Source organism: Panicum virgatum, chromosome 6K (genome assembly GCF_016808335.1).
Source record: "Panicum virgatum strain AP13 chromosome 6K, P.virgatum_v5, whole genome shotgun sequence".
NCBI lineage: Eukaryota > Viridiplantae > Streptophyta > Magnoliopsida > Poales > Poaceae > Panicum > Panicum virgatum.
In genome coordinates this window covers 3,874,253-3,889,917 of record NC_053141.1, presented here as the reverse complement: position 1 = coordinate 3,889,917, position 15,665 = coordinate 3,874,253, and the positions used below count along the sequence as shown (strand labels likewise).

The following is a 15,665-nucleotide window of genomic DNA, read 5'->3' as shown; positions in this document are numbered from 1 at the left end:
AGTTGTTTAGTTCTCATTATCATTTTTTACACCATTTACACTATACGTGATTACTAGAAAAAACCATGGTGATCAATCAAACCATTCAATCCCCCTAACCAAAACAAATGGATTGAACGCAAAGTTATGATCAGATGCTGTGTCCCATTCCTTAGACCGACATCCAATGGCAGCATGTCTCTTCTCAAGGCAAAAGTCCATTTGTTCTGTAGGCAGTAAGAGGATTTTTTTTTTCTTCTTTGATAATTGGCAATAGCGAAATTAACCACCATCACCACCGAAAGGCACTTAGAATCAATCAGAGGGTAAATCAAGAGATCAAAGATGCCAATTAATATCATAATTCTATTCCAGCTTGAATTAAGAAATAAATGTGACAACAGTCATGATGGAACAAGGGAAAGATGGCGCCCGGAACCCAGCTGGTTTCCCCACACTTTGTGCTGCAGCTTTGTTTTTTTAGTTTTTTTTTTCGTTTTCTTTACTATGGAGGCCGCAATTCTTCCGGGAGGAAAGTAAAGGAAAGGGGGATTTACAGATAGCAGTCAACCATCCATCATTTGGTGCTGTTCCCATTGCACTGGTGAACGAAACCGTTGCCATGGGTGTTGCCATTTGCGTGGATCCCATTGCTGCTGCTCCCGACATCCTTGCGCTTCAGACTGACCTTCTTTGCACCCCATATACGAATGGTGTGATCGTCGCTCGCCGATGCAAGCATGTGGGGATTTGCAGGATTCCAGCTTACACAGTTGACTGTGCCTGAGTGACCAGCCAGAGTCTCGATGAGATCCCCGGTGGCTCTATGCCATATGTAGACCTGAAAATATAACAGGTTTTGCGCAAGATTACTTCAGGGCCACTTGCTGGGTAAGAGAAAGCATGCAACGAACTGCGTGGCTGGACCAACCAACTGCTAGACAGTGCAAAGGCCAAGTCTTTCTGTTTTCCACAACAATTTTTAAGAGATCTAAAAAGTTTTTATTTTTTAACTGTAATGCAAGGCAGCATAATTTCTACTGCCTACCCGAAGGATGGATGCCATCACTACATGCCTCCATTATACCCACTAAAGTTATAGTTCAGCAGAAAAGGCATATCAATCGAAAGAAACAGATAAATCCAACATATCTCTAACGTTCATAATGGTATTTCCTACCCTAAAAACAAAATAGCAGCATGATTCAAGTCATGAGACATGTGGTACAAGTGACAATGAATATGCCGCAGACTGAATTATAGAAGAAAACTTACGGAAACTGATATGTGCACTGACAGATATACACATGCCTATTAAATTATAATGAATCTGAAGAATAGGCTAGACATAAGTGCCAATTGGCAATTGCAACAGCATACGGAGTTAAATAAAGATTTCTAGATCTCATGATGTTTGAATGTTTTGTCATATACAAAAGAATAACATGATGCATTGATGATGGTCAAAATGACAAATATATTCTCTGCATTTTCAATTAGATTTGACTCATCAGATGACAAATATAATTGTCTAAAATAGCATCTGTCTGGGAGTAGTGTAAATAATAGAAATGGAACACCAAGACAACAAATTTTTAAGTGCACCCACAATATATGAGTTCTATATAGGTGGTCAGAAGGCCATCATCATACCTGTGAATCTTCACTCCCACTAGCAATGAATGCCTGCTCAGACCCGCCAAAACAAGACCTTATCACAAACCGGGTGTGCTTATGGCCACTGTACCGATTGGCTCGGATTGGACCATTTCGTATGTTCCACAAATGAATCACCTCATTTATGAGATTTACAAGCAAGAAGTCACCATCTTCCGATAGAGAAAATGAAGTAATTGTATGATCCTCTTCAATTAGCCTCTCCTGCTTTGTCTCCCTATCAAACAGAAGAATTGTGTTCTCCCTATTCATGCTTATTATAAGCTTTCCATCTTTTCCTACAGCAAAATCAAGTGTTTTTGTTGATCTCTGCCCTTTCCAGCAATCTACTTCCTTACCATCTAAATCCCAGATGCAGAAGTGTTCATCAGTTAGACCAGACAATATTTGCTTTCCATCTGGAAACCAAGCACATGATACAAAACCAACGCCAGGTTTTTCATAAACATGAAGACATTTGCCAGATTCAACATCCCAGCGCCGGATGGTTTCTTCCACTCCACATGTGAGAAGCTGGCAATCATCAGGGCTCCATGCAACCATCATCACCGACTTCTCATGACCATTCAATTTGTGCTTCAGTAATAGCTCCCCATCTTCATCAGCCTACAAAATGCAAAGATTACTGCATGAAAAGATAACTGAAAAAAAGAGGGAAAGGAAACTTCACTCCAGATCACAACACAAGACAAAACAGACTTAAGTAAAAGTTTAAAGTACAGCTGCTCTTTCAGTGAGAAATTAGTTTTTCTACCTATTATAAACGGCTATCCTATCCCCCCAACACCCCCGCGCGCACCCACAAAAACGCCCTTTTCAATCCATAAATAGTTTAATGGTTAGAAAGCTGTGGCATGTGGTATAATAAGGGAGCTGACCTTTGAAGATGACATGCTTTAAATCCTATATCTATTAAGAATGGTCCAAAATTGTGTAAATAACATAAACCCCTCAAACATAAAAACACAAGAACACCCAGATCCACTACTTTGTGTGATTCTAAGATATGTAATGTAACAGGAGAACAGAGGGGGACACACACTTTCAAGATCAACAATAACTTGGCAAACATCTCCATTAAATTTCCTTTGTTACAGAAGCTAACACGATGTAAGTAGTAGGTTGAGGAAAAAGGTCATATGAAATGGCAAGCTTCTGTCTTCTGCTTGAAAATAACCAAGATTCAAAATCTAACTTTTGTAAAGACGTAAATAGCAGGGGGTGAAAAGCGCTAGTAAGAATGGACAAGTTCAGTTCTTGGTATGAGGTGTAAAATAAGAAACTAAGGGAAAAGCCACCGAGTTTCTACACAGATCATGAAAATAGAAGACGTTAGGAGAATAGATTCCCAAGTTTACCTCCCAGATCATTGCGGATTTATCATTTGATGCTGAGGCTAAATACTTTCCATTGTTTGAAAATTGGATAAACCACACCTCATCATGATGCGCACGCAAAACCTGCAACAAAATACTTGTTGATTAGAACAAAAAAAACGTGAGGATATGCAGCTAGTAGAAGAGATTAATCTTGATAATCAAATTATCTAACTTCAAAGCCAGTTTCAACCAAAAATAAAGTATGACAAAATGTGAGCTGCATGTTTCTATTTATGTTTTATTCGGAGTGAAAGGTTCCTTGACATGATGGAGCAAGCTAGAAGAAAGCTTAAGGTCTTTATGCTATAAAGCTTGATCGTGCCTTCAAATTTGCAAACTACAACACCAAAGTTGGGAGTTCCATTGCAATCTTATTGTCATACTTATAGTCCAAAATATAGACGATGGCAGTGAAATACAATTATACAGAAGAAAAAAGAACCATCGAGCGGTGTTTTAAATAATGTCCAAAGGACGAATCAAGACAGTACATGAGCACGGCACCAGACACAGCAATGGTGCTTATGTAGGAAAACTAGTGCTCCAAGCAAACAATGAAGCAGGCACTAGCATTAATTTTTTACCTGTAGCGTGCGAGATGGTATCTGATCTTTTCCACAGTGATGATCAATGTAGAGTGACAACCCATCCATAGAATTATGGAAATAGCAAGCATCTCGTTGCACAGTAAGTGCTTGCTCAACTAAATTCTCTAACCTCCTCTCTGGTACCATAACAGTTGGAGGGAGCACCTTTTCCAATTCTTCTAGGAGCTTCAACCGTGACGTAGAAGAATCAATGCCAAGCTTTGAAAAACCAAGGAATAACTGTTGTGGAGAACAGGAAATCATACAACTCGATAGTTCGTGCACTCTTTTCCTATTAACACCAAGGGGTGTGATTTCACTTCGTAAAGTCTTCATAGCACCCATGACATTGTCGTCTCTCAGAAGTTCGAAGAATTTTTGCTCCAATATCAAAAATGCAGCAGATTTCACAATGTTCTCATCCAGGAGGCCCATCTTATTCAACGTAACCATTGCATTATCCCATTTCCCATCAATCACCTGCTCTCTGAAAAGATCCACCATTGGATTATGCAAAGTTATCCCTGATTCTTCCTCCAGAACTGCTCCGCTTTTTTCATATCCAAGACTATACAGAGTTTTTGTAATTATCCTGACAAACTCCTCCTTCTTAATGACACCCTTAGAACCAACCATAACTTCTTTCCCTTGGGAAGGCAAAGGTCTAGCCATTGTACTTCCCAAAGGATTGGCAGACTTCGAAAACGGGAAACAATCTGGCAAACTTGCAGATTCTACTGAGGATGCTCTTGCGCGTTTTGAGGGTGGTTCATCATCTTCAAAACCTCCCATGAAATGCCAAAATCAGCCCATATATTTTTCACTTCAGGGAAGGTGATGTTATTCAAGCTCCAAATAAAATGTTCCAAAGAGTTACTAAAACAGATGGAGATTTCTACAGAGAAGCAGCAATTAAAAAGTGTGAGTCATGAATCATCAAACAAGGCCAAGATTCTAGCTCAGCCTTCGTACAGAAATGCAAGGAACACATTGCAGTGAGAACAAAGTGACAAACCAATCCTATTAGCCATACTACATACCATACGTGACAAGGACCATCTGCCCAACCAACAACAGCAGAAAAGATTACTCACTACTACTTGAACAGAAAATTGTCAAGATGACCTGCTTTACTCTAGTTAATCATGCTAAAAGGAATGTGCATACTGAACAATTGATATACCAAACAGTATCAGTAAACCTTCCAAGGAGCCACAAGCTCTACACCAATTCTACTAGCAACGCCTTCAAAGGGTAAAGTCGCCGCAAGCACATTCGACATCAATATGCATAAGTTGCAGTCAGTTCAAATAACAAGTATACTGCTAGAGTCACATGTTTGGCTGATCCAAAAGCTCTCTTGCATACCAGTATACCACTCACTCCTATTTTTTATCCATATCAGTAGAAGATGGGGCGCACAGCCTCTACTGCCACGCAACATCAGCAATCCTCTTGGCTCTTGGCCTCGCAACGCTACTTTTCCACATAGCATTCCTTCTACCCCAAACATTCCCCACACACAGAGCACGCATCCCCCTTCCTAACCAAAAAATCATACCAAATGGATAAGCACAGAGTCATTAACGCCAACAGGTAGACTCCCGTCTGCAATTATTAGTTAGTTACTGCTTAATTAACCACCATGAGCTAGCGCCCCGCCGCAACCTACTCCGCCGCATCCCACAAGGGAACTCAACATACGCCGCCCTGACGCGAACCGATCATCGAATCCCACCCACCCAGCACGGCAGCACCCAGTTCTCGAGCAAGTTCATCCGTTCACCGCACCTAGACGCGCCGCCCGCGACCGGAAACCGGAGCGCCAGGCGTCCAAACCCACGCCCCACGCGGCGGGCACCAAGCAGCGAGCTTTAGCGATCAGAAGGGGGGGCCTGACCTCCCGGGAGCTCGATCCCCGCCGATTCGCCGTGGAACGCCGAGAGGAGCCCCGAATCCGCGCCGAATCGCGCGGAATCTCCGGGGAATCGCCCACCCCGGCGGTGAGGAGGCGGGCCGGCGGGCGGATTGGGTGGGGAAAGCGGCGAGGGGGAGAGGAGGCGAGGAGAGAGAGGGAGGTGAGGAGGGGGAGGGGTGGTGGTGTTTGGCTTGGGGGAGAGGGGAACCGACTGAATAGAAAAGGGCAGGAGGGGGATGCAGAGAGGGACACACCGGCACAGCACCAGGAGAGAGAAACAAAGGGTAGACTAAAGTTTTTTTTGAAAGAACATCTCTATATTTAAAGTATTAAACATAGACTAATTATAAAAATAATTACATAACTCATTTGTAAATCGAGAGACGAATCTAATGAACCTAATTAATCTGTCATTAGAGGTTGTTACTGTAGTATTACTGTAGCAACTTAGCGTCTAATTACAGTTTAATTAGGTTCATTAGATTCATCTCACGATTTACAGGCAGCAGTCGCAATGCGTTTTTTATTTCGTCTAAATTTAGGTCTCTATGCATGTGCCGGAATTTTTTTTTTGGAATTTTGATTTTTGTAACTAAACACGGCGTAGAGAGAGAAGAGGGAGTACCTTCCTTGTGGATTTCTCTCCCTCCAATTTTTCACAGATCCTCCTCTCTCTGATCTCTTTGCTCTGTTGATGGTGTTTCTTGTTTGGAGAGGTCTTCTGAGTCACAATTTAGGTATGAGAATTATTGTTTTAGAATGGTGGTATCCTTTAGATATAAAAGTGGTGTTTCCATGACAGATAGAGTGCACGATTTTTAGATAAGGAAATATATTAATCATATTTCAGCCTCTGTATCGATTGATACATATGACTGTTCGAAAACACAACTATACTGCACAACATGTCCGAAAGAAACCAAATAGAGTAGCAAAAAAAGAGAGACTAAAATGTGATTAAACATAGGCAATCCGATTACTAAATGGCCATCCATTCGACGCGAAGACTTCCATGACAAGTCATTCAAGTGCGTGACACCCCTCTAATACCGGCGGCCTTTCCTCTTCTTTTTGCAGCAGCGCCCAAAACCGGATCCAATATATTCCTCTGAACAGCACCTGCAGAGACGAAGAAACTCGCGCACAGTTAAAAGTAATGTCATTTCGAGTTAGCCAAATCGCTCATAAGATGGCACACGCTCCCACTAAAGTCTGATGCTTGCGTTGTTTCCTCAGCCCATTCAACCAGTGAGTAAACATATGGTTTACATTTAACGGCATAGACAAATTAAAAACAACACTTATCAGTCTCCACAAAAACTTAGCATTTTGGCAATTGAAAAAAAAGTATTGTATTGTATTGTTTCATTAAGATTGCAACAACAACATTTTAAACTCCCTTTCCATCACCGTCTAGCTAAATTGTCTTTAGTGAGAATAACCCCTTTAATCAAGTACCACATAAAAATCTTAATCTTAAGTGGCAATTTTAGTTTCCAGATAATGTGATTATGTGGTATTATATTAGTGGCAGTTATTGCCCTATACATGGATCGCACTGAAAATAGCACATTCTGTTGTAGAGACCACACAAAACTGTCACTTTGATCTTGTAGCTGAATATCCATTACTCTAGCCACCAGCTGGTGTCACGAGAGTAAGTTATTAGCCACCAAAGACCTTCGAAAAGAGACATTTAGTGGAATCGAGCTTAGAACAGAGCTGACTAAAGCTGACTTTTTCCTAACTATGTTATACAGAGCCAGGTATTGATTTTTTAAAGGTTCATTGCCTAGCCAAGTGTCTACCCAAAATCTGATCAGAGACCCACTACCTAGCTTAAACTTGCCCCATCTTAGGAACTCGGGTTTGGCGTGCATGAGACCTGACCAGAAATGCGAATCTCCAGGCGAGTATTCTACCTGAGTGAGAGATTTGAACCGAAGGTATTTCCTTCTGAGTAACGTTTACCACACCCCTTGCTCATTTATTAACTTGAAAAGTCACTTGTTTAGCAAACATTTATTTTGAGCATCGAGATTTAAGATTCCCAAACCCCGTTGGTCCTTTGAGCAGCAGATGACACTCCATCTCGTAAGCCTACACTTTTTTATATTTATTACTTTGCCAGAAAAATCTAGACTTATAGAAATCTAGCTTTTTCAAAATCTCACGAGGAACTTCAAAGAACGAAAACATAAACAAAGATAGACTACTAAGTACGGAGTTAATAAGGACTAGCTTTCCACCAGCAGAAAGCAACTTCCCTTTCCAGCCGCTTAATCTTTTTTGGAATCTTTCATCTACTCCCTTTCAATCTGAGTTTTTATGTCTTCTGAAATGCATGGGTATTCTTAGGTATCGAAACGGGAACATACTTTGGCCGCAACCAAAGATCTATTCATATTCCGTTTTGAAGACCATGGCCTCCCGAAGCAGAATAATTCGCTTTTATGGAAGTTAATCTTGAGACCAGACAATTGTTCAAACGCACATAGCAAGAGTTATAGAGTGCACGATGGTGTTTTTTTTAAAAAAAAATATGTCAGTGGAATGTCGCCAACTCGCCTAGCGTGTTCAAAGTGCTAGTATCACCGTGGTCTTTGCGAGCAAGACGCTACAATTTGCAGCGTATCTTGGAGTGTGTCACATCGTGTAACCTCAGTGTCGTGGTGTGCAAACCCATAGCCGGGTGGCGTAGTGCACCCGCCTAAACCCAGAGGGTGAGTACTCGGGGGTAGCTAGGATTAATCCAATCTAGATGCAAGAACACGATGAACACAGCAGGTTTAGAGTGGTTCGGGCCGCCGGAGTGTAATACCCTACGTCCACTGTGTGTTGTATTGCTTGTGCTCTCAAGAGATTGAGAACGGGATTGTTCGGAGTGAATCCGAGCTTGTGTTGTGTCTGCCTTGGCTTGGCTTGGCTTTACGTACTCCTCCCTTTTATATCTCAAGGGAGGAGTGTACATAGCCGTTGGGTCCCCGACAGATGGGCCCAGCGATGTATTATCTTACAACGTACGAATCTTCTGACCAGGCATGGTCTTGAGCTGTCCTGTCGGAGTAGAGTCTAGCCTCTACAGCCGCGCGTCGAGATCATGATGAAGCACCGAACTACTGACTCAGTCCATTGTAGCAGCGTGCACTGTTGCTCCAGTCAGTAGCTGGTCATCATGACTCGTCGCCCATGCGCGCGGCGCTGAGTCTTTAATGCTTGCCTTGGTAACTGACGAGCCGCCTCGGTAACTGGTGATCCACAGTGTGGACTGACAAAAGCTGCCCCGTGCCCAGTGGCAGCAGAGCACGCCTCAACCACTCGCACTTAATGCGGGTGGGTGAGAGAGCTTCCAGCGGAAGGCTTGCGCCCGCGCCCGCGTCTGCGTGACACGTGGCGGCTCCGAACCCCTCCCGAGCAGCTAGCTGAGCCGAGAGCTCACGGGGGTCCGGATAGGCACGTGGAGGTCCCGGACCAATCTGCGGGAGTCCGGATGGCACGTGGAGGTCCCGGACCCACCTGCGGGGGTCCGGGTCCGCGGCCACAGGTGCTGAGTATTTCCACCTCTGGGGCACGTGGTGACACCGGACCCGTCCCCGAGCGGGAAGCGGATTCGGGACCGTTGGTCCGGTGAGATGGAGTCGAACCCCAGGGGTCCGGCTGCTCAGCTCCTTAGGGCGTAGTTACGGATAACTACGCGAGTCTTGGCACGGTAGGAGTGGGTACCCAAGTTGCAGGGTACCGACAGAGGTCCCCGGGCCCGTCTCGGGAGAGGTAACGAACCCGCAGGTGGGGCCACTACTGTGAGCAACTTGGCTGCTTCTGGCACCCAGCGGTGCGCGCCGCAAGGTTCTTGTCCTGCGTCATTCATCCTTTGGGTCACCTGCTGCATCATCACGTTTGGACCTGCACATGACTCAAGGTAGATGCTTAGTAGCGTGCCCACGGGTCCCAAATCCTGTTGGCTGTGATCCTTTGAGATAAACAGCTAGGCTCAGTGAACGGAGCTCAAGGGGCCGGCCTTTAGGTTAAGAGAAAGTCCGGACCTCCAGGTTCCCAGTCCTAGGTACTACGGCACTCATTCACAGGAGGTGGTACGTGCAGGCTTAGGGTACGAAACCAGGCTAAACGGCTACATGGCTCCGGACCTCCCCGGAGAATGAGTGCGCTTCCCTGAACCTGCAGGTTCCCAGGGGTCCGAACCCCCCTCTTCCATGAGGGGTCTCGAGCTAAGTCACTAGCTAGCCAACTCAATTCGGACCACAATCACCGCACAAGAGTAAGAAGCCACGTGGGGGTTAGCGCAAATAGAATGCGTAGATTGAAATTGGAATGTAACATCCTTTGAGCCGAACTGAGAATAAACTTTTCCTTTATAACTAGATGTACATGAGATGTGTGATGTAAGCCAGAACACGGGTTTATGAGGCCGGAACTGTCCGGACCTCAGGGCCCCCAGTCTTAGGTACTACGGTACTCGCCCTAGGGAGGTAGAGCATGCAGGCTTAGGGTACGGAACCAGGCTAAGCGGCTACACAGCTCCGGACCTCCCCGGAAGGTGAGTACGCTTCCCTAAACCTGGTTCGCAGAGGTCCGGACCCCTCCACGGGGGAGGCTCACCGGACTGGATCACACAGAAGTACTACCTAGTTACAAAGGAAAATGTTTTATTCCCTACTGGTCCTCTAAGGGTAGGACTTACAGAGATGTAGAGTCGGGGGTGTGACCGGAGTCTGCTTTCCGCCGGGGCGGGCTTGGTGCGACCGGAGTCGGCTTTCCGCTGGAGCGGGCTTGGTGCGACCGGAGTCGGCTTTCCGCCGGAGCGGGCTTCCTCACATGAGTGAGGTAAGCTGCGAGCTGGGATTTGTTGAAGCTGTGCTCCCCCCAGACCTGCTTGATGACGAGCTGGGAGAGCATGACCCGCTGTCGCCGTCCTGCTGACGCGGGTGCTTGCCGCGCGAGTTCTGGCCCCCGGGCGCTCGCCACCTGAAACATGGTGAAGCCGAGCCGATGATCAAGCGAAAGCCAAGCAACCCCTACCTGGCGCGCCAAATGTCGTGGTGTGCAAACCCACAGCTGGGTGGCGTAGTGCACCCGCCTAAACTCAGAGGGTGAGTACTCGGGGGTAGCTAGGATTAGTCCAATCTAGATGCAAGAACATGATGAACACATCAGGTTAGAGTGGTTCGGGCCGCCGGGGCGTAATATCCTACGTCCACTGTGTGTTGTATTGCTTGTGCTCTCAAGAGGTTGAGAACATGATTGTTCGGAGTGAATCCGAGCTTGTGTTGTGTCTGCCTTGGCTTGGCTTGGCTTGGCTTGGCTTTACGTACTCCTCCCTTTTATATCTCAAGGGAGGAGTGTACATAGCCATTGGGTCTCCGATAGATGGGCCCAGCGATGTATTATCTTACAACGTACGAATCTTCTAACCAGGCATGGTCTTGAGCTGTCCTGTCGGAGTAGAGTCTAGCCTCTGCAGCCGCGCGTCGAGGTCATGATGAAGCACCGAACTACTGACTCAGTCCATTGTAATAGCGTGCACTGTTGCTCCAGCTAGTAGCTGGTCATCATGACTCGTCGCCCATGCGTGCGGCGTTGAGTCTTTAATGCTTGCCTTGGTAACTGACGAGCCGCCTCTGTAACTGGCGATCCACAGTGTGGACTGACAAAAGCTGCCCCGTACCCAGCTGCAGCAGAGCACGCCTCAACCACTCGCACTTAATACGGGTGGGTGAGGGAGCTTCCAGCAGAAGGCTTGCGCCCACGCCTGCGTCTGCGTGACACATGGCAGCTCCGGACCCCTCCCGAGCAGCTAGCTGAGCCGAGAGCTCACGGGGTTCCGGATAGGCACGTGGAGGTCGCGGACTCATCTGCGGGAGTCCGGATGGCACGTGGAGGTCCCGAACCCACCTGCGGGTAGGGCTGGGCGTTCGGTTGAAACCGACGATTTGGTTTGGTTTATTCGGTTTCCACAAAATTCGGTTTGCAAGAAATGAGAACCGATCGGTGTATAGCAAAACAAGAAACCGAAGGCTTCGGTCTACGGTTCCTCGGTTCGGTTTGTCGGTTAAACTGAATTACACAACACAACACAAGAAGGTATAAAGAACAGAACACATCGAAACCAACAAAGATAGTGCACACCGCAGCGCATGCTAACCAAAATCCAATAATTCAGCTTACAGGCAAGGGATGCAAGAGTAGGAAGCTAATAGGCTGATCAACTTGTCATCTCGCCGCTGTAGCAATGCTTCGCTGTAGGCCTGTAGCCTGCTCGGCTGCTCCGCCGTTCGTGCTTTGTGTTGCCATCGCGCGACTTGACCGCGCACAGCCCATGGACATGTGCTGCTCCCCCGCTCCGCTCATGCCTTGTCTTGGCTCGCTCGGATGCGCTGCGCCGCCAGCCGCTGGCAGCCGCCAGCCGCTGGCCGCCGCCGCCGCCGCCGCCGCCGCCTATCGATGCGCCATGCGGAGGGTCGGAGTGGATGAATATTTTGCGAGAAAGAGAAGAATAGCGCGTGGCCTGTGGTGGGATATTGGGCTGAAACAACCGGCCCAGGAAGGAAGGTGGGGGCGCTGAGAAGTCAGAGTCACACAGCACCGGACTACCAGAGTCGCCAGTTCGGTTGGTTCGGGAGTTCGGTTCGTCAGAAAGGAAAACCGAAGCCGATGGAAAATCTTCGGTTAGGAAAATCTGAAAACCGAAGCCGAAACCGAAAACCGAAAAAACTGGCACTTCGGCTCGGTTCGGTTCGGTTCGGCTCGGTTCTCAGTTTTCGGTGTTGAAGTGTCCAGCCCTACCTGTGGGGGTCCGGATCCGCGACCATAGGTGCTGAGCATTTCCACCTCTGGGACACGTGGTGACACCGGACCCGTCCCCGAGCGGGAAGCGGGTCCAGGACCGTTGGTCCGGTGAGATGGAGTCGGACCCCAGGGGTCCGGCTGCTCAGCTCCTTATGGCGTAGTTACGGATAACTACGCGAGTCTTGGCACAGTAGGAGTGGGTACCCCAGTTGCAGGGTACCGACACTCGGGTTATCTACAACTACCCACACGACATAACACTTCGTCTGGATAGAATTGCTTGATATGCTAATTTCATTAGTAACCATGTAACCACCGACTATTTAAAAAATTGCATAATTGATAGTGGTGCATATATTACAACTTAGAGGCATTTTGCTAGTTCTGATATCTCACTTAGCTAAAACTCTATGAATCGTATGATATTTAGAGATAGAGCATCTCCATCCTAGTATTTTTTTTTTTGCAATATCAGTCTCGCGCAAAATGTATACCATCTTGAATCTTGGGGCGATGTTTTTTCGTAGAAATTGTTACTACTGCGTCTTCTTTTTTTTGCGCCAATAGGCGTCACAGTTAACATTACAAAAAACGTAGCTATATATGTTTTTGTGTCAAATGGTTGGCAGTCAATGATGTTCGGTCCGTGATCTGTTAAGACAAAATCAAGACAGCTATTTGCTGGCCCAACTTTATTATTGCATTGGTGCCAAAAGTCTTAGGAATATCCGTTTAGCTTTAAACCAAATAGAGTGGATTTCCTATAGCAACAAGTTTCCACGTGCCACATAAGATGCGAGTTATATTCAAATTGAAATGACTGTTCAGATTTCTTTCAAAACAAATTAAATGACAACTTTTCATTACTGTAAATAGAAAAAAGATGTTGTGTAATCGAAAATGTCGTGCAAGCATCAAATTTTATTTTGTCCCTTCCTTTGAAATTTGTCCGTTGTAATGTGTGCAAGGGAATTTTTCATGCTCGTAAAAATCAACTTAAAATCCAAATATTTTTCTAATCTCGTTGACTTCACCAATATTCCCAGTGATATGTTTTTTAGGAAATTTCAGTCGGCATTTTGGGCTACAAGTCTACAACTACAAAACAGAGTTGGGCAGGCCCATAAGATAACCACAGAGTAGCACAGTCTTCTACAAATTTCTAGTGACCCCATACAGAACTTGGAAATTATATGTTAGTTTTTTTTTCCTTTTAAGAAAGAGGAAGTCTATGTCAAAATGGGAGTATTATTGCAGTTAGAAAAGAGAACTCAAGTAGAGGGAACTATATCATTATCATGAGCATATTTTATGTTAAAAACGTAAAGTGCTGGAGAATAATTTCACATGAAGATTTTTTTTCATGAGGAAAAATGAAGATTTTATTGGAGAAAAAGGTAAAAGGGACAAGATCACACCAGATCTGAACCTATCTCAACAAAACTAGGGTAAGAAACATCTTATTCTTCGAACTGATTGCAATAAAATACATGATCTCAAAGTGTGTAGAAGATTAGCATCTATGTGTCGTCTCCTGGGATGAAAGGGATGCCATTCAGAGTAAAGTTATCGTCCTATATTTCTTTGGAGCAAAGTGTGGAGATGTCGCAACAGGGGGACAACGTTGTTTGTATCACTGCGAGTAAATGTGTGGAATCAGAATTTGCAGCAAACTATCGAAACTCTACAAACAATTTGGTCTCGATATCTACCCACTGACCTTGCAAATCACCTTTTGATGCAATCTCTGTGTGTAAAACACTAACACGCCAAAATTTTCTAACTGCCTTGCAATGAAATGGGACAGGGCAAAAAAATAAACATCTTGATGTATCATGATAATCCTTATTCCAGGAATACAAGAAAATGCTTGACGACCCTACATTTTTCACCGAGCTTGGACATCGACACATACCCGGCCCCAAGAGGAACACTTGGCCATTACTTTCCTCCTAAAAGGTGTCATTATTACAAAAATGACTTACATGGGGATATTTTCCTAACAGATATATTGATAGCATTTTTGTTTAAATGCAATGCTTTTTGTGCGATCAATGTTAAAGTTTTAAAGTTTGATATAATAAATACGGTTGAATAGTCACACCTGCTAGATTTGATTGGAAAATACTCTGTACGGTCATTATCCGAGTAACCAATGGGCAGACTTGGCGTGTGACAAATGAAAACGAGACGTGTGGCGGGTGTGCCATGTGTGTGCAAATGCCGGTTGCTTCCATGGTAGTATCGCATATACATGTGTCTGGTTTGGTGGCCGGTTCCTGTTTCAGTTCCTACCTGGCCAGTCGCTGAAACCTACTAACCTGACCAACATGGCAACATCTCATATTTAAATTCCTAGCAAAAAGGCAAAAAAAAAAAACTGAGCTGAAAAGGCACGGCTCACCAAACTGCAGAGCTCAACCAGCCGGATTCGGGATTTCAACGGTTTTTTCATCATGCTCAAATTTTGTTTGAAGAAAACATCTGCCGATCGAAATTCGCACGAATCCTCTGCTGGGATATCTTCAAACACAGAGCAAATGTTGACCAAACGAACCTCAAAAACATCTGAAAAATCGAAACTAGTTAGTGTTAGTCGAGCAACTGAATTTGTCACCAGCAACAAGTGAACATTACTCCTATTTATGATGTCTGTATGTAGAGATACGAAAGCCAGATACATAGGGTGTGTTTAGTTTATTTTGCAAAAATGTATAAAAATGTAAACAGGGCATTTGAAGTACTAAATGAAGTTTATTTGCAAAACTTTTTGCATAGATGGGTTGTAAATCGCGAGACGAATCTAATGATGCTAATTAATCCATGTTTAATCAATAATTAGCGGATGATTACTGTAGCATCACTGTTGCAAATCATGGATTAAGTAGGCTCATTAGATTCGTCTCGCGATTTACAGCCCAACCATGCAAAAAAATTTGTAAATAGACTTTATTTAGTACTTCAAATTAGTAAGATTCCTTTTCACTTTAATGCGTTTACGGCTTTTTTGCGTTTACAGGTAAATAACTAAGCAGGACCATAGGAGTAATTTTTCAAGATACGGACAGAACCCGTTGACGTCTGGCGCGCGTCTCGCTGCCACGCGGGCCCCACCCTTAACAAAGCGCGGCACCGGGCGCACGGGCACGGGCAGCGAGAAACCAGGCGAAAAGCCGAACCCGACCGCGCCGGGGCCCCGCCTGTCAGTGAGGGCCCGCTGCCCTGCCTGCCCCCCCCCCCCCCCCCCCGCGCTAGCGTGCTGCCGCTGGCAGGGCCTGCAACTAGGCTACGGCTACCCACCTTTTCCGTTTCAAAATTCAA

The 15,665-nt window shown here is 45.3% G+C and overlaps 1 protein-coding gene across 1 annotated transcript; it reads right to left on the bottom strand.

Moving 5' to 3' along the window:
- Positions 1–325: 325 nt before the first annotated feature.
- LOC120711305 (WD repeat-containing protein 26 homolog) lies at positions 326–5,745 on the bottom strand. The gene is made up of 5 exons (XM_039996776.1): positions 5,523–5,745; positions 3,620–4,517; positions 3,015–3,116; positions 1,633–2,262; positions 326–820 (listed from the first exon to the last, which is right to left on the bottom strand). Exons 2-5 carry the CDS (start codon positions 4,412–4,414, stop codon positions 557–559), a joined length of 1,791 nt encoding a protein of 596 aa, XP_039852710.1. The 5' UTR covers positions 4,415–4,517; positions 5,523–5,745; the 3' UTR covers positions 326–556.
- Positions 5,746–15,665: the final 9,920 nt, after the last annotated feature.